We start from the raw sequence: 23631 nt of genomic DNA, 5'->3' as shown, positions 1-23631 counted from the left end.
ACCTACAGGAACAAATCTCCCTCCACTTTAATCTATCAGTCTGGATAATGACTATAATAGCTGTAATACTGCAGGTTAGAAAGACAATCATTCATAAATATCACATCTCACATAAATCCCCAGAAAAGGACAACATTTAGCCACCACTGCTCCCTCCTTAAAACATGCATTTATAATACCCTTTAACCGCAAACATGGTCGTTCTGACAGGCTGGGCAAGAAACTGAGAGGCCAGTGTTAAATCAGAAGGAACAGCAGAGATTTGTTGACTGAGCTATTATTACCTGTAAATGGGGAAAATCAGGTCTTTATGGAAGCGTAAAATATAATATTATTATTATTATTATTATTATTATTGCTGTTTAAAGTTATCCACAAGTGAATTAAGATCAAAGCAACCATGATAGTTGCTTTAGTGACAAGAGTTCAAAATTGAATTTTGTTGGCCTACATTCAAAATGTTGTCTGTTATGGAAAAGTAATACTGCATATAACCTTCAGCACACCCACATGATGAATCATTTGGCACCAAAATGCTATACAGTTTTGTTTTGTTTTTGGGATTGGGTTGGGGGTGCCGGTGAGGTTGTTCACCCAGGGCGCCAAACAGGCTAGGACCACCTCTAACAACAACAGCTCTAAACATACAGCGATAGCTACAACTAAATGAGTTATATTAAAGTGTATTCATGTTAAAATAATCACCAAAGGTCAGACTTAACTGGAACTAAGATTTCTGCTGTAAGACTTGACAGTTGATGTTCATGGCCACTCACCATCCAATCTGACTGACCTTGAGCTAATTTGCAAAGAATTGGCAGATATTACAGTCTCTAGATGTACAAAACCTGGTGGCGACACACTGCAAAAGACTTGCTAATGTAATTGTTTTAAAAAGCTAGTTCTACAAAGCATTAACTATGGGGAAGCTGAATATACTTTTCAGATTTTATTTTTGCAAAATTACGTAAAAACTATACATTTTCCTCATTTTGACAGTTATACTTGCTATTGTTATTTTTAATAAAATCAACATAAATATATTGAACTGTGTTGAAATTTAATGGTTATTAATACTATTAAAAGGCACAGTTTGTTAAAATTTAATCAAACCTATTCTTCATATATTCGGAAAGAAATATGACATTTGTTGTCTATCAACCTTTCTTTTGTTATTCAAATTCACGTTTATAAGGAAAATGTTTTGTTGGATGTAAAAGGAGGGAAAACACAAATTAAAGGTACACTCCATTGTAACAATTTTGTTGGCAGACTTTTGGAATCATTAAAGGGGATGTTGAAGAAGCCACCGTGCAAACAGAGGACCCTTTGTTATCTGGTTAGTTTCCACGTTAAATTAGGCGCATGTTTTTACATAATAGCACCAGCACAAATTGCTTATAAATAATCATATTTACTTTGCATTTACTTTTAAATTATAATAATTATTTTGTCCTCTATACAATAGTTAAAAGACAATAATTTATGATTTCTAGTCAGGCTTTCTAAGAGGTCGCCTAAATGTAGCCCTGGTGCGTTCTGTTGCAGTCCCCGCTCTTGTGTCGGGATCCACCGCTAACCCGAAGCTGGTAAGGATAAACTGCTCAGACCAATTAAAGGGGAAATGTTGCAAGAATCTAATCCAGTTTAGCTCCTAAACTTGCTCATAAGCTCAGTCTGTACACTCGTATTGTACAGTCTCATTACGGTGTTTGCATTAGCAGCACGTTTAGCGATTTAGTGCTAATACTAACTCTGATGTTGCACACATCGCATGGCGAGGGAGAGGAAAGGGTTAATTTTTTCCGCCGCCGACATTTTTGTTAGGCGCCCTGCCGCAACTTTTTAACTTGCAAGTGCAAGCAGCCGGGGTTATGATTCTACACTGTAAATCAGGGTTAAGTAGAAATGTGCACAATGTTTGCGCTCAGTGGCAGTACGGCTAGCATATCTGGTCTCCAGGGGCTCTTTGTTGCATATTGCAGCTTCAGCTCATTGCCGCATGCATGGATCGGCTAGCCACAGCTAGCAGAAAATCTAAGCTGCATTTTCAGCTAAAGAAACGTTGGGAGTGGAGTTGCCTCTGCAGATTGATTTTTCTCAAAGTCTGATTTCATAAATAGGCTGCGGTGTGTCTTACATTACAGTAAACAGACGTTTTACACGGGATATTACTGATATTGTCAGCCAGTTCCTCAGGGGTTGAATGAAAGTGGAATCATTTTATGCATTGTGGTCCCCTTCAGCAACTCCTTTTAGCACAATATACTGTGAATATGCTAGATGTCACAGTTGTAATCATCACATATACACGTTTATTATTTTCAGTTCTTTTGCTCGGATGCGAACTATATATTCAGTTCCCATTGATGTGGTGATGTTTGGCTTTAATACTTGCTTACAATCTTAAAATTAAAAAAAGTTTTATAGATTGACTCCATCTGACAAAACAGCTATAAAATGCAGGTTAATGTATTAATGAGAGTCTTCAAAGTGCCCATTAGAGACTTTCAATGTTAAATTAGAGCAGGTGAATGGAGAGCAGGTAGTGGAAACCACATGAATCATGAGGTGAGAAGATAACATTCCTTTGTTGTTGTTTATGTAAATGGACACAAATTTGACCTTTTTAAACATATGAGTGCTGTTCTGAATGATTTACTTAATGGTTTGTTATTATTTTCAGTATGTATTGGACAAATATCTGGAAAATTCCTTAACTCGTAGAAAAGTATATAAATCATAGTGAAACATGCTCTCTCAATCTAGTCATACAGCATGTTTTTGTCTAAGTCAATGGCAGTTTTAATATTTTGTTTTGAAGAATCCCCATTACAAACAGTAAGCTTATATGTTTTAATCGTTTTATTTTAAAGACAGATAGAAAGGTCAAATATGCACTCGCTGGCCACTTTATCAGGTACTTTACTAGTAAGTGGTTGGACTCCTTTTGCATTCAGAACTGCCTTAATTTGTTACTGCATATATTCAAAAAGGTGTTAAATGTTTGTCAGAGACTTTGGGTCAAAGTGACTTGGTAACATCAAGTCGTTGCTGCATATTTGTCTGCTGCATATCCATAATGTAAATCTCTGATTCCAACACTGCCAATGATCATCTATTGTACAAATCATCATCATCATCAGCAGCTTTATTAAAGACACAAATGGGTCCATAGAAAGATAGTACTCGAGTACAGTGAAGTTACGACCATGTTCAAGAAGCCAGTTTTAAATGATTTGAGTTTTTTGACATTATGACAGATAGATGTAACTTTATTAGATGGGTACACTGGGATCATAAATGGATAGACATGGTGAGCAATAATACTGAGGAAGGTTTCTATGGGGCCCCTATATGCCTCAGTTTCCTGTTCTCAGCTGGCATGGGTGACATCTGGCTTGGTCTTCTATTGTTTCAAGGTTTGACACGTTATGCGTTAGAAGATAATACTCTGCATGCCTTGGTTGTAATGAGTTGTTGTGTGATCTACTGTTTCCTTTCTATCATCTCAGACCAGTCTGATCCCCTTTTTCCTTTTTCTGATGCTCAATTTGAACATCAGCACGTTCTCACCACCACATTCAGAAGCGTAATGTGTTGAGTAGCTGGCATGCTGTTGACCTATTCTTGTATGTTAGCAAGTAATTCCACATGTGTACCTAATAAAGTGGCCGGTGAGTGTATGTAAAAGTCTAGGATTAATTTGCTTTTGGTCAACCTTGTGTTATTTGCAATATGTGCAAAATAAGTCTCTTTTGTAATGCAACCTCTTTGATTCCCTTCTAGTTTTTCTTGTGACATACAGGTGTTTTACATCATTCCCTCTTTTTCTTGGTCTGTTTTTCAGTGGTGAGGATCCGGAGCGCCATCAGAAATGTCTGTGAGGGAGTCTTTTAACCCCGAAAGCTATGAGCTGGACAAGAACTTCAGGCTCACGCGCTTCGCTGAGCTGAAGGGGACAGGCTGCAAGGTTGGTTTTCCAATCAAAATCTGACGTTTTCTGATTAAAAATATTTACTTGTGGTATCTGAAAAAAAATGTTGCCGCTGTTTTTCCACTGATCTTAGGTCCCTCAAGAGGTTTTACAGAAGTTGCTTGAGGCCTTACAGGAGAACCACTATCAAGAGGATGAACAGTTCTTGGGGGCAGTCATGCCTCGATTAGGTAATAATTACCTTATTTTACTGCCGTGGTAGCAGACATGGTAAAGTAAAAGCTTGGACTTGCCGGCTGGAATGAATGAGTGTTCAAACTGAGGCTTTGTCATGTGTCTGACTTAAGTTATTAACTTACACTCATGTTCGACACTCCTACAGTTACGCTGATAGCTTCAGCTTGTTCTTTGGTTCTTGGGTAACTTCTATTATACAAAAAATGCTCAATCAGCTGAGAGTGATTTATCAGCTGACCCTTATTTAAAGCTAAACTGCATTAAACCTAATTTTATAAGTGAAATGAATTTGCTAGTACTGCTGAGAAAAGTAGGTTTTATTTTGTAATTACATGTCATTGTTAAAGACTATTTGCACTTTTACTCTTTGCTAAGATTTCTGTTTGTTTTAAAGGAATAGGCATGGACACATGTGTGATCCCTCTCAGACATGGTGGACTTTCCCTTGTTCAGACAACAGATTACATCTATCCTATTGTTGACGACCCCTACATGATGGTAACATTTCTCCTTTTTACTTGAATTTCTCTTTTGTCTGCAGTTCTTAATACTAGATTTCTATCTACACTTAAAAACATTCTTATTTCCAGACTTTCTCCCCTATTTTATTGCTTTAAGGTTGTATTGGTTCGCCCACGCATAAATCTGTTCTGATTATTGATGAAGAAATATGTGCCATAAATTCATTCGGAGCATTTGTATTTATGAATTGCGATATGAACAACGTATGATATGAACAATCTGTGAATGTGAAACATTACAAAATGTAAAACAAAAAGGGGGGTGGAAGGGGTCAAGAGGTGTGAATCCTTTTGTGCACTTCTGTCTCTGTGCGGCACAAACAGCTTCTGTGGTTAATTTGTTTCTGCTTTGTAGGGACGAATTGCTTGTGCCAATGTTCTAAGTGACCTGTATGCCATGGGAGTGACAGAGTGTGACAACATGTTGATGCTTCTGGGAGTCAGCAACAAGATGTCAGAAAAAGTAAGATAAGTTTTTATTTGGTGAGACAGTATAGCTACTCAAGAAACAAACAAAAAAAAAAGCAATTAGTCGTTTTTGTAAATCGGTTCAAGCGCTTTGCTCTTCTGAGAAGTTCTGGCTATGTGATGGTGGCAACAGCTGCTGAAGTCCAAGAGGTTGCATTTTTTTTTTACATCAGACATTAAATATTTAATAATATCCTGACTCCATGAGTCAGGGAAGTTGCAAAAGATCGTATAGCATACAATTTCAGTGCTATTGCTCTGATTCTTTTAGGGGATTTGAGGGAGATTTGAAGCATCCATTCGTCATGTGTTTCTTTTACACTTGCTCAAATGTGTGTGTTTGCAGGAAAGAGACAAAGTCATGCCACTGATCATTCAGGGATTCAAGGATGCTTCCGAGGAGGCCGGCACGTCTGTCACAGGGGGACAAACGGTGGTTAACCCCTGGGTGGTAATGGGAGGAGTTGCTACAACAGTGTGTCAGCCCAATGAGTTCATCATGTAGGAATAACTTCCTGTTACATATTCATTCCCTTTAACTTTTCAATCTTTGTTAGAAGAACAAACACCATGACAACGTCATGTTTGATGTCTTTTAGGCCTGATAACGCAGTGCCTGGGGACGTGTTGGTGTTGACCAAACCGTTAGGGACCCAAGTAGCTGTTGCAGTGCACCAGTGGCTAGACATTGTAAGTCTTTCTAATTGTATTTTTTTATCTTTTTGTCTGGGGATACCTTCTACTATTTCATGACGGACTTTCCTATTTGCTTTCTTCAACATTTAGCCTGAGAAGTGGAACAAAATCAAGCTGGTGGTAACCCAGGAAGACGTAGAGTTGGCCTACCACGAAGCTATGTTGAACATGGCCCGGCTCAACCGTACAGGTAAACCCATCATTCATGCATGATACATTTGAAATGTGTGAGCAGATTGCTGCTCACTGATTGACCATGGGGAGAGGAAAAATGGGAAGGTTTTACTGAGGGAGTGCAAGGAAAGGTTAATAAAACTCTAGATATAATAATATTTAGAACCACAATGGAATGATCAGATAAAATTAAAGTATAATTTTGCATTTTAAGTTTCTGAGTTACACACCGGCAGCACACTGCAATTAATATCCACCTGTAAAGTGACACACTTTAGATCTTCAGCTGTCAGCTTTTCAATGGAAACACAACAGGTTCTGTGTGGAGTAGAGTGAGGATGAGCCAAGCAGAATCAGGGGAAAAGGGACAAATAATTATTCATCTGAACTTCCTCTCTGTCGTCCTTCGTAGCTGCTAGCCTCATGCACACCTTCAACGCACACGCAGCCACCGACATCACAGGGTTCGGCATCCTCGGCCACGCTCAGACGCTGGCACGACAGCAGCGGAGCGAGGTTTCCTTCGTCATCCACAATCTCCCAGTGCTCGCCAAGATGGCCGCCGTGTCTAAAGCCTGCGGGAACATGTTTGGACTCATGCATGGCACCTGCCCTGAAACATCAGGTCTGTGTTGATGTGGTTCTGATATCAACAACCATAGCTCTATAAAATCCTGCCAATAATGTTTGTTTATATGGAGTTGGATGGAGTAAGCAAAGTTTGGATAAGAAAGTCCTGAGTTTTGATCAAACAGGATGGAGTCTATAGTAAACAAACATGATAAAATAATCTCTCTGCACTCTATGATACTAGGATAATAAAAACTGTTTTATTTGTATATCTATAAGCAAATCAGACAGGCCTCCATCAACACGATACTTTCAGCAAATCGCTTTTAACTTGTCATCGTCAGGTTTCCTTTGATGTCTTATTTAAAAATGAAAAGCACAAATGGGAAAAAGCTTCATTGTATTCCGTTTTCTAAAATGTTAAAACTTTAAATTCCTGAAATTTAAACAGCCAAATTTGTCTCTTGTAAGAAAGGGAAATTGTAGCCTTTCAGCCTGCTGGCCACCCTTGGATGGCAACAGGTGTGGGAGGGACAGCTCTGTCTTACCTTATACTCCACAGAACAGAAAAACAATGTGGCATTATTAAAAGAACTTCATATTGCAGTTTTTTAAAAGTTTATATCGGTCCTTTTTAGAAGTTTTAAAAATCTTAATATACGTGATGACAGTTAATGAACCATGTCTGGTGGAGTTTAAAGCTGATTTTGCATTTACTGTAGTTGTCATAGTTTTAAAAACTTCAGCGGACGTTGATGTGCTACTTTCTGCAGCCTTCTTTATGCTCTCACTATAACCTAACATTATTGCAGTTCTTACGTGTTGGGATACACGTCACTACATTTTTTTTTCTGTTTTTTAACACTTTTCCTATGATAAGTGTTTGCCAGAATATGTCACAAACAACAGAGTACATCTCTCAGAGTTGTACTGAGAGATGCCCACCAGTTCCATCACGTGCACAAAAACAAACTGACCGATTCCTTGTTCTTTCCATTCAAAGGAGGCCTGCTCATCTGTTTGCCCCGGGAGCAGGCTGCCCGCTTCTGCGCCGAGATCAAATCTCCAAAATACGGAGAGGGCCACCAAGCTTGGATCATCGGGATTGTAGAGAAAGGAAACCGCACCGCCCGCATCATCGACAAGCCACGAATCATCGAGGTGGCACCGCAAGCAGCCACGCAAAATGTCAACCCAACACCCGGCGCAACCTCTTAATCCTCGACTTGTTGCCTCATAGACCTGAACCCCCAAAACCTCTGTTGAGAGTTTTTTTTAGACCTATAAACTACAAAACCATCGTAGAGTGTTGACAAATTTACACAAGATAGTAAAATAAAAAACACAACAAAGACTGGGTTGGCGTGCATCAACGTGGAAACAGCCCCACACAATGGCCTCTCAAGGGTATGGCGCCACCCAGTGGACTCAAGCTGCAGCTTCCCCTTGAAAAGAAATTGGCAAGAACTAGGACATACTCATAATCCATTTGCTCTGTTTGGCTGTATTGTTTAATGTGCTTGATTGGCTGGCAGCTTCTGACGGGAGAGTGGTAATGAAGACAATAATCTTTTGATTCATTTTGAATCTTTGAAAGTCTGGAGTCTGTTGCCTCTTTTGTCTCTTAAAACTGCTCTCATCAAACAAGCACACTGTGTTTTGGTGTTTTTGTTTTGCTTTGTACAGTTTAAAAGCCTAGTTTTAGTTCATTGCTGTTCCTGATGCCTCAAAACACACAACCTGATCAGAATGACTTTTCTTTTTTTATTATTATTACTTTTGTATCGTCCCCACATATGCTAATAAATACTCAAATAGAAGATGGTTGATTTCTGCTACTTGGGAGCTGCACTCAGGCGTTTGAAACAAATCAAGTTGTTTTAGTTTTAGCTGCACCATTGTGCTTTCTTCATATGTTAAAGATTATTTTTTTAAGACATTAAGAAGAAATTCTTCATTCCAAATGTAGCATCATAATTACAGGAATATGATGTACGTAGTTTTCCACTGTAAATTTAAAAACGATCTTTCAAAAGCTGAGTGTCTTATGTCATCCACCTAGTGAACTCGAACGGTTTATTTTTGGCATCTGCATGGTACATTGGTGATGCCAGGTGATGTGACAAAAGCAAACTGACAATGAAGCCTCCCGCTGGTTGAAGTTTTTCTTTCTCCTATAGATGAAAATAATCTGGATGACATCGAAAAATGTTAGAAACAAGATGTAATCTCTACCCCACCCCTTACAATAAATGTTTTATAAAACTTTGCTCTTCTGTGTTTTTTAAATTTCATGTTAAAAAAAAGTAGGATTTGCTGTTTTTAAAGGGGTGTATTATGGCTGTCAGTTGGGAAGAGACAGGGAACAAACTGTTAGTACGTCACTTCTAATTTAATTAGCTTAGATCAACTTTGTTGTCCCTAAAGGGCAATTTGCTTTGCAGACAGTAAAAGCTAATACAGATAAATGCATAAAAAATGTCAATAGGACACCACAACATTCATATAGCACACAGTACAAATACATACCACCACAGTTTGTTTGGTCTTAGCCCCAAATTATTAATGAGGCCGACTATAACTGGGATAAGTGAACATTTTAGTTTAGTTTTTTTTTGGGGGTTTTTTTTACAATAACTCATTACCTTATCATGCAGGTAAAGGTGCACCTCAATAACTTAGAATATTACTAAAATGTTGATGTCTTTCAAAAACTTAAATACCTGTAGATTCATTAAACAGGCTGATGTAACTCAAGCATTTATTCCTGTTAATTTAGATGATTCTGACTTGTAGCCAATGAAAACCAAGTTCTGTAATTTCAAAATGTGTTTAAATATGACCAATAAATGTCGTTTTGATAGAGAAATGTATGCAAACTGAAAAGTAGTAAGGCTGAAGCATTAACACTCAACACTTGGTTGAGTCTCCTTTTGCAAACCTGATTGATAATGAATATTGTTTTTTTATAGGTTAGCTCAGTCTCTTGTACATTGTCAGTGGTTATAGAAAACCAAAGATATTCCATGATTCCTTTATATTTTCTTGCCTATAGATTTTCTTCAATCAAATCCAGTTTGAGTTTTCTCAAACTTGAGTGTTCACAAATTGTTCTTACTTGCTGATGTGAAAATGGGATGCCAGAATTTTTTTAAAGCATATTGTTCAAACCCAGAATACAGCAGGCAAAAATAAAACAACTTTTGTCTTATCCCTTATTTTTTATGTTTAAATCTAAATTAATTTTCCATGGTTCCTAAAATTAAGCTACAAAGACAGATATATACCGAACACTTTCTTTATTGAACTAACAGTCTTGCTTATTTTAATAGCAAATTCTCAAAAAAGTGTAATTTCTCAGTATTTTACCCCCTGCAGGTTTAGCCAGAAAAAAACAAACAACCTATTTAGTATTATAACAACCAATAACGCCCAACAAACACACTTGTGTCTTTGTTTTTATTTATTTACTTTATTTAATTTTTTTACATCAGATTGCGGTCAGCATACACTGAGAAGGAGAAAAGAAGGTACCATAAAATTCCCATCATTAAATTAGAATGTACAGCAACTCAAGCATGTAAACCAGAAATAAATTAGAGGAGTGATAACCGTTGTCTTTGAGTGGAATGCCCATCTCCTGTGGTGTGGCTCACCAGAAAAGCAGAAATAAAAGTGCAAGTCTTTTAGCTGATGGAAGCACACCAACAAAACTTCTCCCCACAGAGTCCTACATGTTCTTTTTATCATTTTCCAAATGCACATCCTTTCCATTCTCCACCACGTTCTTGTCATTGTCTCGCTTGAAAAGAGTCTGGATATCAATCATGGCTTTCTGAATGTGCTGACTAAACCGAGTGGAGTCCTGCAGTTTTAAACAGAGTGGAAGAAAATAGAGAAAAGACTATTGGACTTGGAGAAACGCAATGAGGACTCTACAGGTGGATGGAAAACATCAAGTACTTACTGTGTTATGCCTGGAGAATTTGCTGGAGATGTGGAATGTAATGAGATTTTCCCCAACAATGATATAAGAAACACCATACCCATCATCCGCCACCTGAGAGTGTAAAAGAGACACAATTATATAAGATAATTGTGTAACATACTTAACTGTTTTAAGATTTTGACCGAGAACACTCACAGGTCCAAATCCACCTCCTGCACCCACATGTTCTGGAAACTTGTTGATATCAACTAAATTAAGCTGCTGCTGAGGAGTCTGGCTGGTGGACAGCTTCCACGGCTCGGACAGCACCTGAAGGTTTTGGGATGGAAAAGAGACCTGATAAGTCATGTTGAAGTATCCAACAAAGTGAAAATGATTTGACTGTATCTCTAACCTTCTTAAGAAATGGTGATTCAACACCGAGGTATTTAGATACTATGTAAAGGCAGAAGAGATGCCGATCGATACCGGAACCAGTCATGGCCAGACGATACATGTTCTGATGCTTGTCTGCGGCTTTTCGGAACAGTGCAAGTCTCTGGGCATTCTGCTCACAGACATTAGCAGGTAATCAGGAAATTACTTCATCATTTTTGCTTATTCTGACATGTACACAAAAACATAGTGCATATCAAGAACTGGAAGTCCTTATGACTTTATCATATAATAAAGTCATAAAGTCACAAGTGTTAGGTTAATCCACTGACATGGCATCGAAGTTTATTCACATTGCCTCTAAGTCTTGGTGACTTTGACCCTACTGTTGCATCTGGATCCTCCATGATCCCCTCACAGAGTAACATTTTAGACAAAGACAAACGTGTACACAGGATGATAAGAATAACTTAATATTCTTTGTGTCCAAACTGTTTATTCTGTAAAAAATAAAAATAGACAGGTGCATCTCTGTATTTATAAAATCATTAATGCCACTAAAAAGGGAAAAATACAATTAATATTCATAAAATTAATATATTTAATAAAGTCATTACAGGTAGTTAGATATGCACTTATACATTTATCTCTGTTCATTTAACTCTACATTTTAATGGCTTCACGTGAGCCGAATAACAGAAACAAATGTGGTGTTTTAGCATGTTACAGTTTATTAATATGGATTTAAATGGTTTGATCTGGTTAATCTGGTGGGTTTTCATTGGGTGTGTGTTTGTTTTCCTTACTGTTGCATCTGGATCCTCCATGGCCCGGACAAAAGCAACAGCCTCAGAGGTGCAGGAGCGCACCGTCTCAGTCCGCCCGTCTCTGAACATACGGGTCATTGATGACTCGTATGTCAGACAGAACACACCTTGATCCTACGGAAAAGAAACCAAAAAATAAATTTGATGTAGTTTGATGAAACCGATATTCAAGAAAAAAAGATGTGAGTGACTGACGGCTGACCGACCCTGAACTGTGCAAGCTGCAGAGCCAGCTGAATGAAGGCATCAGGGCTCGTCCTGCACTTCTTGATCAGGCCTTTGCCAAACTCAGTGAACAGATGGGCATGGAAGTCCACATCATCAGCTAGGTGTCTGGCTAACAGGTATGAAGCGTGAATGACATCTTGGCACTGACGTAGGAGAAAAGACAGCGAATAAATAGCAATTAATAATCAGTTACATTTAATTAGTGAAGTTTACTGTACCTGTGCTGGAATCTCCCACTTTAATCGAGTGGGAGAAGGAAGGCCCCTGTTTACATCCCCTTTACAATGTCCCTCCTCTGTGTAGCCAAGATGAAAGCAGTCTTTTGCAAGAACATACTACAAACACACACAAATAATATCTGAGGAATTGCTAAGAAACTTTAATTTTCTCAGTTTTTAAGACTAAAATACTGTTTATACCTCCCACATATGTCCAACAATGGGTGCATCAGCCCAAGAGTGCTCAATATTGACTCCCATCTTTCCATTTGGATATGAAATTAAGTTGAAAGACTTGTCGAACCACCTGTAAGACATGACAAGAATGTTTGTTTTTTTTCAGAAAACATTATAAAAGTGACAATTTTAATTGAAGTTGAGAGCGGGTATCTTCCCCTGTCTTCTCTGCCTACCTGTCGTAACATTTGCCATGCATTAGGGATTTGGCATAAGTATCAAGTGAGGAAACCTTTCCTGGATCATAACCCTGTGGCTCTTCATCGAGTGTCAGGAAGAATGAGGCAGACTCAATGGCATCCAGGGATTCCTTGTTCGGTCCCTGGCTAAAATATTTAAGCCGAGTCCGTGCCCAAGGTACTCTGGAAAACAAAGAAAGAAAGAGTAAGTATCATATCTTTAGCAGGTGAGAAGGTTTTAGTATGCTGTGAAAATGTGTGTTTGAGCATGCCTGTCTCCGGCAGTGAGGGCAGCTAGTTTCAGTTCTCCTGGCTGGGGTTGTGACATATCATTGAGAATCTGTTGAAACTGGTTCTCCAGTTCGCTTGGTAAGAGGTGGCGCCCCCCCGTATACAACCACACTTGGAAGTAGCGTCCTCTGTGGAAGACAACGAGGTGCTTTCGGTCCGTCAGGTGCAGTACAAAATCTGCAGACAGAGTAAGGAGGATATAAGCTTGAATTATACTGAACTAGGAGCTGAAAAGGCTGTGGTATTAATGAGGAAATTTGTAGCTTAGTGCCAGTGTGAAAATTTTGTCAATTTTAAAGCTAATAAAGCTTTAAAATTGACAGTTTCTGCAGTTTCTAATATTCCAATAAATAAACAGAACTGCATTTTTGGAAATAAAATAACTTTTGCTGATTTTAAACATTTTGACAATTGGACATCATAGTCACATTAATTCTTAAAAGGTTTATACTATGCAGTGCTATTTGTCTTCTTAATTGTGGTTGTAATGGATAATTGAGAATTACTTGTTTTTCAAAATAATATAAATATAAATTCATAATTTTGTGCATTGGTCAATATTTCCATAATTTCTGTTAGAACACAAAGTGGGTTGGATTAAAGTTCAGAAAGAAAATAGCAGTCAGGTGACCTATATGCGTTACACTATTGTTACATTTCTAAAGAATGTATCACTCATAAATACATAATATTGTTAAAAAATAAAAAATACATTACACTATGCTAATAGTGCAAGTGTTATGATGTTACTGACTCAAAAACTTTAGCGCATTATTAGTAAGTTAGTACACTACTGGCTTTAAATGACTAAAACTATCACACATAACTTTTTATGTGCCTTTGATTGCTTTACATATATCATATGATTTATGCCATTTGCTTCAGAGCAAATGGCATAAATCATGCCATTTGCATGATTTATGCATTTATGCAAGATGCATTGTTCATCTTAACAATGCAGAGAACAATTGGAGAACTACAGTAGGACAACAGGAGGAGGACAGCAGTAGAGAACTTGTTGGAGTTGAAGTCTGTTGACAACATTGATAGAAATTAACCCAAAAGGGCAACAAGTGCAGCATGCTGGAAAGATTTACTTAAACCAGTGCATGAGTGATTAAACCATACATATTATTCTTACCTGTTTCCATACCAGGGAATACGAGTGGTGTTAAACATTCTCTCCATCTGAGTGGAACACATTGGAACGGTCCCTAAAGCCCTTAGCTGAGAAGAGAAGGGACGAGGATGTTATCATCATCCATCAATTCACAAGGTTCAAAATAGAGAAATCATACTCAAGGAGGATGTTCGGTCAGTTGTGTAATTAAAACATTTAAAACAAGGTTTTTATTAATGCCACTTACTTTTTCTTTGGTATAATTTGAAAATGAAATTATATTTCAATTGTTCTAAAATAAAAACATGGGACAAGTGTACGCATATAGACCTCAAGCTAAATCGACGTGGAGTGTAAAAATTGTGCAAAAGATGTTTACTGTTCCCAGTCAGTTATGTGTAAAACTTTAAACAAGAAAAAAAGTGAAAGTTGTGACTAAGGAAATCCAGGTACATAATGAAGAACATGAAAGTGTTAGGACAGAAAACTTAATAGATAAATGCAAAAATAAAAATCAAATTAACTTAAACAGAATTTCATGTTTATGGCCAAAATGGGCTAAAAGGAAATGGAATTTAAGTGCCAAACACCCAACCAAAGCTAAACAAAAGAAAACAAGATTTTATTGGGCTGTAGTTTGTTTGAATGACAGAACATTCTCCAGGCGCAGTGTTTCCACATTTTTTGATTTGTATATTTTAAAAAAAATAGGCATGGCTTGTAAAACGGGCAGATTACCGGTTCAAGTTCACCACGCTCCAGCTTGCGCCTGTACTGCAGCATGGCATGAACTATGTTTCCTGCCCGGGCAGCCTGACGGTGTGTTGGGGTCATATACAAAAGGTCCTTCAAACAAAAACATGAAACCAACAGTTGGAGACATCAGAGGTCAGATCACAAAATAGATGCTTTGTTACCTCAAACTTTATTAATGTCCAAGATGTTTAATCATGTTTTTTTTAAAGCGGGAATTTGTTGAAAACATTCATAGCTAATAGTCCCTTCTAAACAAGTAAACATAAATGTATTTCATCTTACCATGATGTAAAAGTTGCTGTTGACCATTATAGGACTTCTGCTCCTTAAGTAGATGTATTCCTCCCACCAGTCACTTACCTTTAGATGTTAGAGCATTATCAATACAAAATATTCATAAACAAATTCAGTGAACTTGGGATTTAATTTCAAAATATGTGAAGACCACTCACATAATTTGTTGCCCACCAGGATTTTAGCACCAGGTACCTTTGGAGCTGAGATGCCTCATTTGCTTTAAAATTATGTGCCAACATTTCCATTTGTTTGTATTGTTTGTCGTCCAGCAGAGGGCGCACTGACTCAAGATACTGTGGGAAAGATGCACAGAATGAAGTCGAGAATGAAGCATTATTAACGACACAAAAGTCCTGGAGGGGGTTTCAGGCTACGTCTACTGGCAAGACAGATTTCCACCTCTCACTACTTAAACCGATGCAACACAAACAGGGCAGTGGGGATATTTTGTCTAAAATTTGCATTTGTGGTTTGAAGGGGACAATTAACAAATGTTTGAAAATCAGGATTATTTATTTTCTTAAGCATACAGTGAGAAACGATAGGGTTTAGGGTCCTGTGGGACTTCCAGATCCAGAGTGGTGAACAGGTGATTGTTACATAAAAGGATTTTGCAGTGGTGGACAAAGACATTTTTTATGGTAATCCACTTGTGTTATATGTGTGTCTTCTACAAACCTTCTCAATGGTGTCATTCACTCGAGGGACGGGCAGTCGGGGTAAGGCAGCCTGAAAGCTGTAGAGCAGGGGCCTTCGTGCAGAGAGCATCTTTAAAAGTCTCTGGGTGGTAAATGATAATTATGAATGAATGAAAACTAATTAATCCGATGCATATTCTTTATTCCTATACTCCTTTGACAGGTTTCTTAGGTATAATTTTACCCCGAATTGGTCAAGGTGACACAAATAGTGAAATAAAGACTCAGATTGTGTAAGTGAAATTCACTGACGAAAATCCTGAACGCCAAAGGCTTATAAGGAGGTGTCCCCTAAAAAGCAACAGAGACTTTTATTGATGCAAGTGCTTCAATTGTTGACTGTGTGTCCTATGACTTTGTATTTTTTGTGTTTTTATGATGTAAACCAACTTCCTTGTTGCTGATGTGCTATACAAATAATCTTGACTTGACTTGAAGCAAACCCACCAGCCACACTTTTGTAGATGTCCTCATCTTTCCATGGGATTCAAAAATCCATCCGTGGTAGGAAAGAAGGATCTTTAGAGTGAATCGTATTAAGTGGATGAAGGTCAGCCATACTGCTGTGGCAAGCAGTATGGCGCTCAGAACTGCTCTGGCCTGCACTGACAAACAGTCTCTGCTCAGAAAAGACAAACCTGTCAGTATGGCAATAGCTACATAGGAAATGTAAAGATTGACAAGTTTGGAGCAACTGACACAATGATCTGTTACACACACACAAAATGAATATTTTCAAAACAGCAATGAATGAGTTAAATATTTTATGTGTGTGTTACTGACTTGTAAGGCAGGCTTTCCTTGATAGTATCTATTATTCCTAGAAGGGGATCTGTGCCAGTGTACAAGGACATCATCATGGCAATCACAACTATCAACCAACTGGACGGACTGGCAGGGTAAACTTCAGTCAGGATTCCATTCTGTATAAAATGCAAATAATTTAATATATTTTCTATTTTTACCTATATTCAATAAAAAAGATGGCCATTAGTGATTTTAAACACTAAACTGAATTAGTTATTACAATATTTTTGACTGACTACAAATGTTTTAAACATAGACATATGCTGAAATTGTGTTTCTACCTTCAACTGAATGGCTTTCTTCTTCCAGGCAGTGAGTGAAGACAGGTAGATGTTTTTGATGACCTCCTTACTCAGCTTCAAGTCCACACCATCGGGGCGCACAGTGAACTCGAAGCCCACTGCCTGATGGGCCTCAGCCATTTCCCTATATCACTAACATGGTAGTGTAAGCATAGCATTAGCATTGTAATACAAGCAAATATTTTACAGTTATATAGGCACCATATTAGAAATAATGAAGAACCTTATCTCATTTGATTGAAATGTCATATTATCTTTCTAAGGTTAAATGTTACACTATACAATGTTTTCATTCGCCTTAGCAACTGTTGCAGCTAATTTGAAAAGAAATCGTTGTCATGGAGACCAAGCTAAAGACAACATTCTGCGCTGCAGTTCTTCAACAGTGAGCTTTGGGGATGTAAACAATTTTATACATTTTTCTTTGCAATTAACAAATGGCTAATTATTATTGATAATTATAATAATTAATAGGTTTCTAATTAATTAACTTATTAATAATCATTGATATTAGCATTACTAAGTGTGATTAATCTGTCTGATTTTGGTATACTAATTTTTACGGTGGGATTTTTTTCCATGATTAATACATGAAATGAACATAAAGAATATCTTTACCTTTTAAGTAAAAGGTAAAGATATTTACCTTTTACTCCTGAAGCAGCGTTCTTTCTTCAACGCCACTTCAGCTTTAGACTCCTAACCTATCCCCTTCTGGGAAAAGCTCTGGCACTCATATTACAGTAACTAAATTAAAATTATAGTAGATTTTTTATGTCTTCTGTTTTGATTTAAGATGGACTTTTTCCTGTTTTTCCTATTCACGTTTTACCTTTAAAGGTCAAGGTAAAACGTATCTAAACTGCACCACCTTTTACTTGTGGTGCTAGTAATTGTGCAGGGTATTGAATATAAAGGGTATATTTTTTACCACCTTTTTGAGCTTCTTCAAATTCACATTTTCCACTTACGCAACAAGTTATGGTTGTTTTACTGTTCTGTTTTGTGCAAATAAAACATAGAAAAAAACTGGGTTGGCACTCATGCCTAAAGTTTGAAAAGTGGGAGGAGGTGCAGTGCAGATGTCTGCATTAATATAGCAAATAAATACATAGTAAAGTTAAAACAACTGACTTCTGAATGTCAGGTGCTTCAGAAATCTTAAACAGAAATATTTGGACTTCCAACATCCCTGCATATTGTGTTTTAGTGGCAGGTCTGCTGTGGCTTTTTCCATGTCACATGACCAAACTGTCCCCAACTGGGACAAAGTTCAATGGCCAGATATAGTGGTACAACAGCAGAGCATGTGCAGAACGACTCAGATAGGAATGGAAATATAAACACGGAGTAGAACCAACAAGGAACGGCAAAAATGTCCAGATTCCCTGCTAATTTTAAGTTCATCTCATTGAAGCAAGTTGCACAAGTCATTAGGTTAATACAAACTGTAAAAATGTTTGTATTTTACTTTGTCATTTCAATTTTCCACCAGTTTGTAATAGATTTTTCACTTAGAAAACATGTCAGCACTTTGTCATTTTCATAAAACTTGAAATTTGTGTCCCAGTCGTCAGAATAAAAGAATCATAAAGAACAGGAGCATACTTTACCTTTCTGAGACCAGCAGATGGTTACACACACACCGGCTGAAAGGAAAGCCAGTAATCAGTGACTTTGGTCTGCAGCACAGAGCCAGTGGGTTTCTTCTGTACTGAAGCTTGTGCGCTCTGTGTCCTTGAGGTGGCTTTACTCAGGTAGTGAACATAGTCACTGCTTCCTGTGCTTCTCCCTGTCCTCTCTCACCCACAACATGCCTCTCTTTGTAACCAGACACCAAACATAGACAGCGCCTGACCTGGTGTTCGCTGAGCTCCCTGCTATGTAACTGAATGTGATCCTTGTGACATTTCACCTAATTTACCAATAAAAGATTATTTGACACAGCAAAGTTATTAATTTGGATATTACAGACATTGTCAAGCATGTGGTGTGGTTGACATTAAATTTACAAGAATTTTGGTACCAACCCATTTAAGGAAATCAAAACAAAATGTCTATAAATAAGGTTATGCGTAATGAAGTGGAATGAACATGCTTAGTGAAATGTATTACTTAGGAGTGGAACATTTTTGATAATGACATCTTTGAAATCTCTAAAGAAGTGTGATTTTTACCCATTTTTCAGGACAAACTGTCTTCAAATCTTGAAGATTCTGGGTATCATTTCTATTTTCTCCACTTTTTACTTATTTCTGTATGTTTTCATTTGAGTTCTAGTGAGCTGATTGATTGGATAACTCCGCTTATTAATTTTCTGTCTCCCATAATGGAGGTCCTTCATAAAATCTTGGCCAATGTGGTTAGAGATCACATTGGCCGTGACACCACATTGTGCTGATTTCAGAGGCTTTAAAAGATATTTAACAGGGCTTTTACAACTTTACTAAATGGGAAAAAAAACGTGATTGAAATTAGTTTTAGCCCACTATCTTGATTCAGAGAATTTTTACCATTCCAAATACAAATATGAGCTGAAACACTGGGAAATATAAAAAACAGATATTAGTAGATTGTGATATGTTGATATTAATACAAGAAAAGGAAAATACCTTGATCTTAATATGTCAGAAAGCAAGCAACTGGGTACTAGTTACCTTTAATGGACAGTTCACCAACACTATATCATGATACTGAGTGGAGATGCTTTAGAAATAGCGTACAGTTACCTTAGTATTGCAAACTGCATTCTGAAAAAAACACAAGTATAATCTCTGTTTCATCAAAAACATCTTAAAAGAGAACATATCCCATCAAATCCTAAAGAAAACAACTAAATATTTTACAAAGATAAGAAAGCACCAAGGGGATAATGGTATCAGTATTATAAGATCAGGTGGATAATATCCTCAAACTGATATTCTGAGAATATTATTCCTTAGCACAGCTGGCCAGGATTTTGAGTTCTGGGACCCTTGTTGTATCTCTCCCCTCCTTTCTGCTAATTTTCTGCCTATAAATCGCAAATAAAGGCCACTAATACTACAAAAACCTTTAAAAATCACCAAGAAACATTGAGTGCCACAGTGATTTTGAAACAAAAAAAAAATAAAGTAAAATATTTAAATAATTTAAAATAACTTTTTCATTCCTCCATAAACAAAGGTATATATTAGGTAAACCAGTGAGCTATAACATTAAAAGTAAAGGTAAAAGATAGCCTCATAACGCATGGGGACAAGTAAAGCTGGGAGCCTCCTGATGGTTAGGGTTGAGAGATCCAGCCTCACAACAGTGTTGTGGTCAATACTGGACATCAGAAGCTGGTCACCTACAAGTGTCCCCTGTCCAGCGTATGACACTCTTTCTGTGCGGTGGATCTGAAGGCAAGGAAGAATAACACATCAAAAATATCTTGAACGGAAGTACAGTATATCTCTGCTTAGTTGACTCTCTTCAAGAAATTAGATCAGTGCTAAGAATCTTTACCTTCCCCCATGTTTTTGATTTTACATGGAATGATGTCACCACATTGCTTGAGTTGTTCCCACCAATCACAAGCAGCTCATCAGCAGCGCCCAGGAAGTACAGAGTAGGAAGGTCTACATCAGCTCTTGTTAAGGTGGGAAGAAGTTCAGACCATGAGTCTAGGAGATAAAGGCAGTACAGATTTCAGACGACTCTGTACTGTGGATGTGTACATGCACTAAACAATGGGATTTTGCAGACAGCAACATACAGAGCAGTTAGAAGAAGACAAGCATAATGTAGAAAAGTTTTGTTTTTATTTTATGCACCTTGCTTTGTGTTGTACTGCAACAGCAATTTCTCTCCTGTCCTCTGGATGCTCCCCAGCACATAGATACACTCTCCAAGGCTGGTAGTGAGGGGGACATCATGGGATAACGACACGGTGAACTGGAAGTCAGTGAGTGGTAATGGGGATACAAACCTAAGGCAGAAATTATGCACACGAATCATGGGCATAATTTTAAGACATTTAGTCAGTATTTGATTCTGTATGTGTAATTCTCAGCCTGTGTGGACAGAAAATCTGCATCAAATTCAAATCTATACACTAAATTTCCATCTTAAAAATCTTGTGAAATTATCTGTCATATGTGGCAGTGATGGCAATGATGAAACGTGAGCTTGTGTCTGGAATATCACACATCCCTGCTAGCTGTTTCATAAGTGTCCAAACCTCCATGTATCTTCCCATGGATCGTATCGCTCCACTGCTGTGTACAGAGCTGTCCTGGAGTCTGGAGTCACCAGAGAATCCAAATACCAGCCTCCAAACGCGTAAATAAAGCCTTCACAGGCCACTGCACTGAAGTGCCTTCTGTGCTGTAAAACAGAAAATGTTGATAATTGGGTTAATTCTAAAATATAAAGCAAAAAATGGTAACTTTGGACAAAATAACCAGTTATATTATTGAGCTCAAGACCTTTTGTACCTTTATCAGAGGTGATGTAGCCCCCCAGGAATTGTTAAAGGGATTATACCTAAAGGAAGCCATAGTGAACTCCCAGCCTCTCTTCTTCCGCTGCCTGTAGCCTCCTATGACATACAGGTAGTTATACAGTACTACTACAGTAAAACACCACTTATCAGCCCTGAAAGGAAGCTCTGTGACTGAGTGCCAGTCCTCACTGTCCTCTGAAAATTTCATGGTGAAAATGTTCCGGGCACGTTCTGTCTCCGGGTCGTTCCAGGAAGTCAGGTTTTCTTTCCTGAGGCTGCACAGGCACAGTTCTCCTTTTGCTCTCAGGTTGATGACTTCCTCCCTCTCCTCATCGCACAGACACCTGATATATGAATCTGTCTCAGTTATTTCAGAGGTTTTAGTAAACCAGTGGATTATAACTTCGCAGACCTTATCACATGTTGCAGCTCCAGAAGGTTCCGGCTCAAATAAGTGAACACTGTGTTTTTCAGCTCTAGACAGAAAATTTCCTGAGCAAGGCTCAAGTATGATAAGCAGTTAGATGAACTAAGTTCATGTGCCAGGGCTAACAGGCACCTCGAGACGAAGGCTTCAGCCAGAAGATAGCTGCCCACCTGAGGAGCGAAAAAGACGAGACAGTGACTGGATTTAGCCTCCACAACCTAATATTGACCAAGAAGGCTTCATATTTGACTGGATACCTGAATGTGTACTCCCAGTTCTTCTTGGGGAACATTAAAATCATGATTAGAAGCAGAACTCAAGGAGATTGTGGAAAATGGAGGAGGACACGTGATCCAGATGAATGTGGCTCTCTGAGGTTTCTCTCATGCTGGACTGGGACAAAGCTCTGAAGTACTCGCTGCACTCTGAAAGCTTTCCGAGGTCCACCTTTGTGAAATTAATGATTAAGCTGGATTTGTATTAACTACGCTAGTTTGGAAACTTATAAACTTATATATACTCACGTGAAAGGCATGTGTGCTAGTTTGGATTGTAACCTTGGCTCCATTTTTGTCTCCTAGGTGATATGTGCGGAGGGTCTCATTGGTTTCCCACTCTGAGTCTGCTTGATATAATCTTCTAGGAGGGATTCTGGTGGATGTTATCCAGTTGTTTACAACTGAATTATTACCCAACAGCCTTTTAATTCCTCGTTTCAACCATAAGATCAAGCATTCGATGAGCATTATGAAACACTTTCTGATTGCATTAATCATACTGAAAGTGTTCAATTCATCTAAAGTTTCGGAAATTGATTCAGTGATCAAATGCAAAAAAAATATATAATTCAAGCATCCAGGACTATTAACTCAGTTTAGCATGTCCAAGAAAACCACAGTCCAATGGGAGGGGAAAACACAATGTATGGTGGTCGTCAGCTTGATTTCTCCCAAAGAGAACACCAAAGTCATTAAAGTATTCAAGAGCATATACACAAACAGAATAAACACAGATACAAAAAAATCCTCTGGAGCAAATATTTTCATTCTTTACTGCATCAAAATATTACCGGAGAGTCCCTCGATCTTTGAGCGGAGCGGTCCATTTTGGCTGGTCTATTCTTAGATCTTGTAGGTGGAGCAACTGTCAGCTCAGTGGGATTAAATGAGGAACCCAGACTGCTCTCATGTCATCACTGAGGTCTCAAAATACTGGTGCATTTCAATAAATCAAAAATTTTACAAATTCATTTAAGAGTAAAACTTGTATATGAGCTGATATACAGTACAGACCAAAAGTTTGGACACACTTTCTCATTGAATTCAATGAGAATGTGTGTCCAAACTTTAGGTCTGAACTGAGTACAGACCAAAAGTTTGGACACACAGTTGTGTCCAAACTTTTGGTCTGTACTGTACATTCCAGCATGTAATATTTATATTAGTTTATTTATATTAAAAATTATAGCTTGCAACTAATAAAACCAAAAACTTATTTTTTTCTGAATGCTTTAATATTTCATAAGAACAAAACAAAATGTAATATAAAAATGTTATGCTATTGCTACAAGACTATGCAGAAAATTGCTGACAGTTACATTACAGGAGACAGTAAGAAAATCATGACCATAAAACTAATGACCATAATAGGTCATTAGTAGAGCAATTGACAGCTTTATTTAATCCGTTTAGTGGAAAAGGTGCATAAGGAGTATGAAGTGATGGTTTAACTGCAGCCTTGACACATCTGTAAAGCAAAGCATACTTAAGATCTTTGAAGGTGTATGGTGTGAACTGCAGCTGATCCAAGTGTTTCATAAAGTCCCACTTGTATCCAGGACTGTGTTTCA

General features: G+C 37.8%; 3 protein-coding genes across 4 annotated transcripts; 1 reads left to right on the top strand and 2 right to left on the bottom strand.

Annotated features, from left to right (window-relative positions):
* The first annotated feature begins 1516 nt into the window (after positions 1-1516).
* Positions 1517-8873, top strand: sephs1 (selenophosphate synthetase 1). 2 transcript variants are annotated; one of them, XM_032587779.1, is made up of 10 exons: positions 1517-1589; positions 3851-3973; positions 4071-4167; positions 4569-4672; positions 5051-5158; positions 5510-5664; positions 5763-5853; positions 5950-6049; positions 6446-6658; positions 7607-8873. In XM_032587779.1, the coding sequence occupies exons 2-10, from the start codon at positions 3878-3880 to the stop codon at positions 7819-7821; spliced, it is 1179 nt and encodes a 392-aa protein (XP_032443670.1). In that variant the 5' UTR covers positions 1517-1589; positions 3851-3877; the 3' UTR covers positions 7822-8873. The 2 variants fall into 2 exon arrangements, with proteins under 2 accessions (XP_032443670.1, XP_032443679.1); XM_032587788.1 differs by lacking the exon at positions 1517-1589 and adding an exon at positions 1813-2571.
* Positions 8874-10055: 1182 nt separating this feature from the next.
* On the bottom strand, positions 10056-19412 carry cpt1b (carnitine palmitoyltransferase 1B (muscle)). The gene is given in 20 exon segments (XM_032587766.1): positions 10056-10468; positions 10571-10663; positions 10748-10861; positions 10947-11099; positions 11734-11868; positions 11961-12125; positions 12201-12317; positions 12402-12507; positions 12614-12799; positions 12889-13084; positions 14049-14064; positions 14066-14134; positions 14766-14873; positions 15066-15143; positions 15236-15373; positions 15759-15860; positions 16226-16397; positions 16562-16701; positions 16867-17019; positions 18501-19412. Coding segments are annotated over 19 exon segments (2364 nt in total). The 5' UTR covers positions 17008-17019; positions 18501-19412; the 3' UTR covers positions 10056-10333.
* Positions 19413-19500: 88 nt separating this feature from the next.
* Positions 19501-22887, bottom strand: LOC116735734 (kelch repeat and BTB domain-containing protein 11). The gene is made up of 8 exons (XM_032587800.1): positions 22307-22887; positions 22040-22229; positions 21768-21952; positions 21348-21699; positions 21092-21237; positions 20685-20839; positions 20377-20534; positions 19501-20267 (listed from the first exon to the last, which is right to left on the bottom strand). Exons 4-8 carry the CDS (start codon positions 21561-21563, stop codon positions 20085-20087), a joined length of 858 nt encoding a protein of 285 aa, XP_032443691.1. The 5' UTR covers positions 21564-21699; positions 21768-21952; positions 22040-22229; positions 22307-22887; the 3' UTR covers positions 19501-20084.
* Between the last annotated feature and the right edge of the window lie 744 nt (positions 22888-23631).

This window comes from Xiphophorus hellerii, chromosome 2, assembly GCF_003331165.1.
Source record: "Xiphophorus hellerii strain 12219 chromosome 2, Xiphophorus_hellerii-4.1, whole genome shotgun sequence".
Taxonomy (NCBI): Eukaryota; Metazoa; Chordata; class Actinopteri; order Cyprinodontiformes; family Poeciliidae; genus Xiphophorus; species Xiphophorus hellerii.
This window is presented reverse-complemented; position numbering and strand designations above follow the sequence as displayed.

What these genes read in the sequence shown, in the direction of transcription:
- LOC116735734 (XM_032587800.1), bottom strand. Translation starts at nt 21,563, where the DNA reads ATGAAATTTTCAGAGGACAGTGAGGACTGGCACTCAGTCACAGAGCTT. An exon ending in GCAGTACAACACAAAGCAAG is followed by an intron (nt 20,535 to 20,684) that starts GTGCATAAAATA and finishes TTTATCTCCTAG; the next exon opens with ACTCATGGTCTGAACTTCTT. An exon ending in AATCAAAAACATGGGGGAAG is followed by an intron (nt 20,268 to 20,376) that starts GTAAAGATTCTT and finishes CCTTGCCTTCAG; the next exon opens with ATCCACCGCACAGAAAGAGT.
- sephs1 (XM_032587779.1), top strand. Translation starts at nt 3,878, where the DNA reads ATGTCTGTGAGGGAGTCTTTTAACCCCGAAAGCTATGAGCTGGACAAG. An exon ending in TTGACGACCCCTACATGATG is followed by an intron (nt 4,673 to 5,050) that starts GTAACATTTCTC and finishes TCTGCTTTGTAG; the next exon opens with GGACGAATTGCTTGTGCCAA. An exon ending in GGCCCGGCTCAACCGTACAG is followed by an intron (nt 6,050 to 6,445) that starts GTAAACCCATCA and finishes CGTCCTTCGTAG; the next exon opens with CTGCTAGCCTCATGCACACC.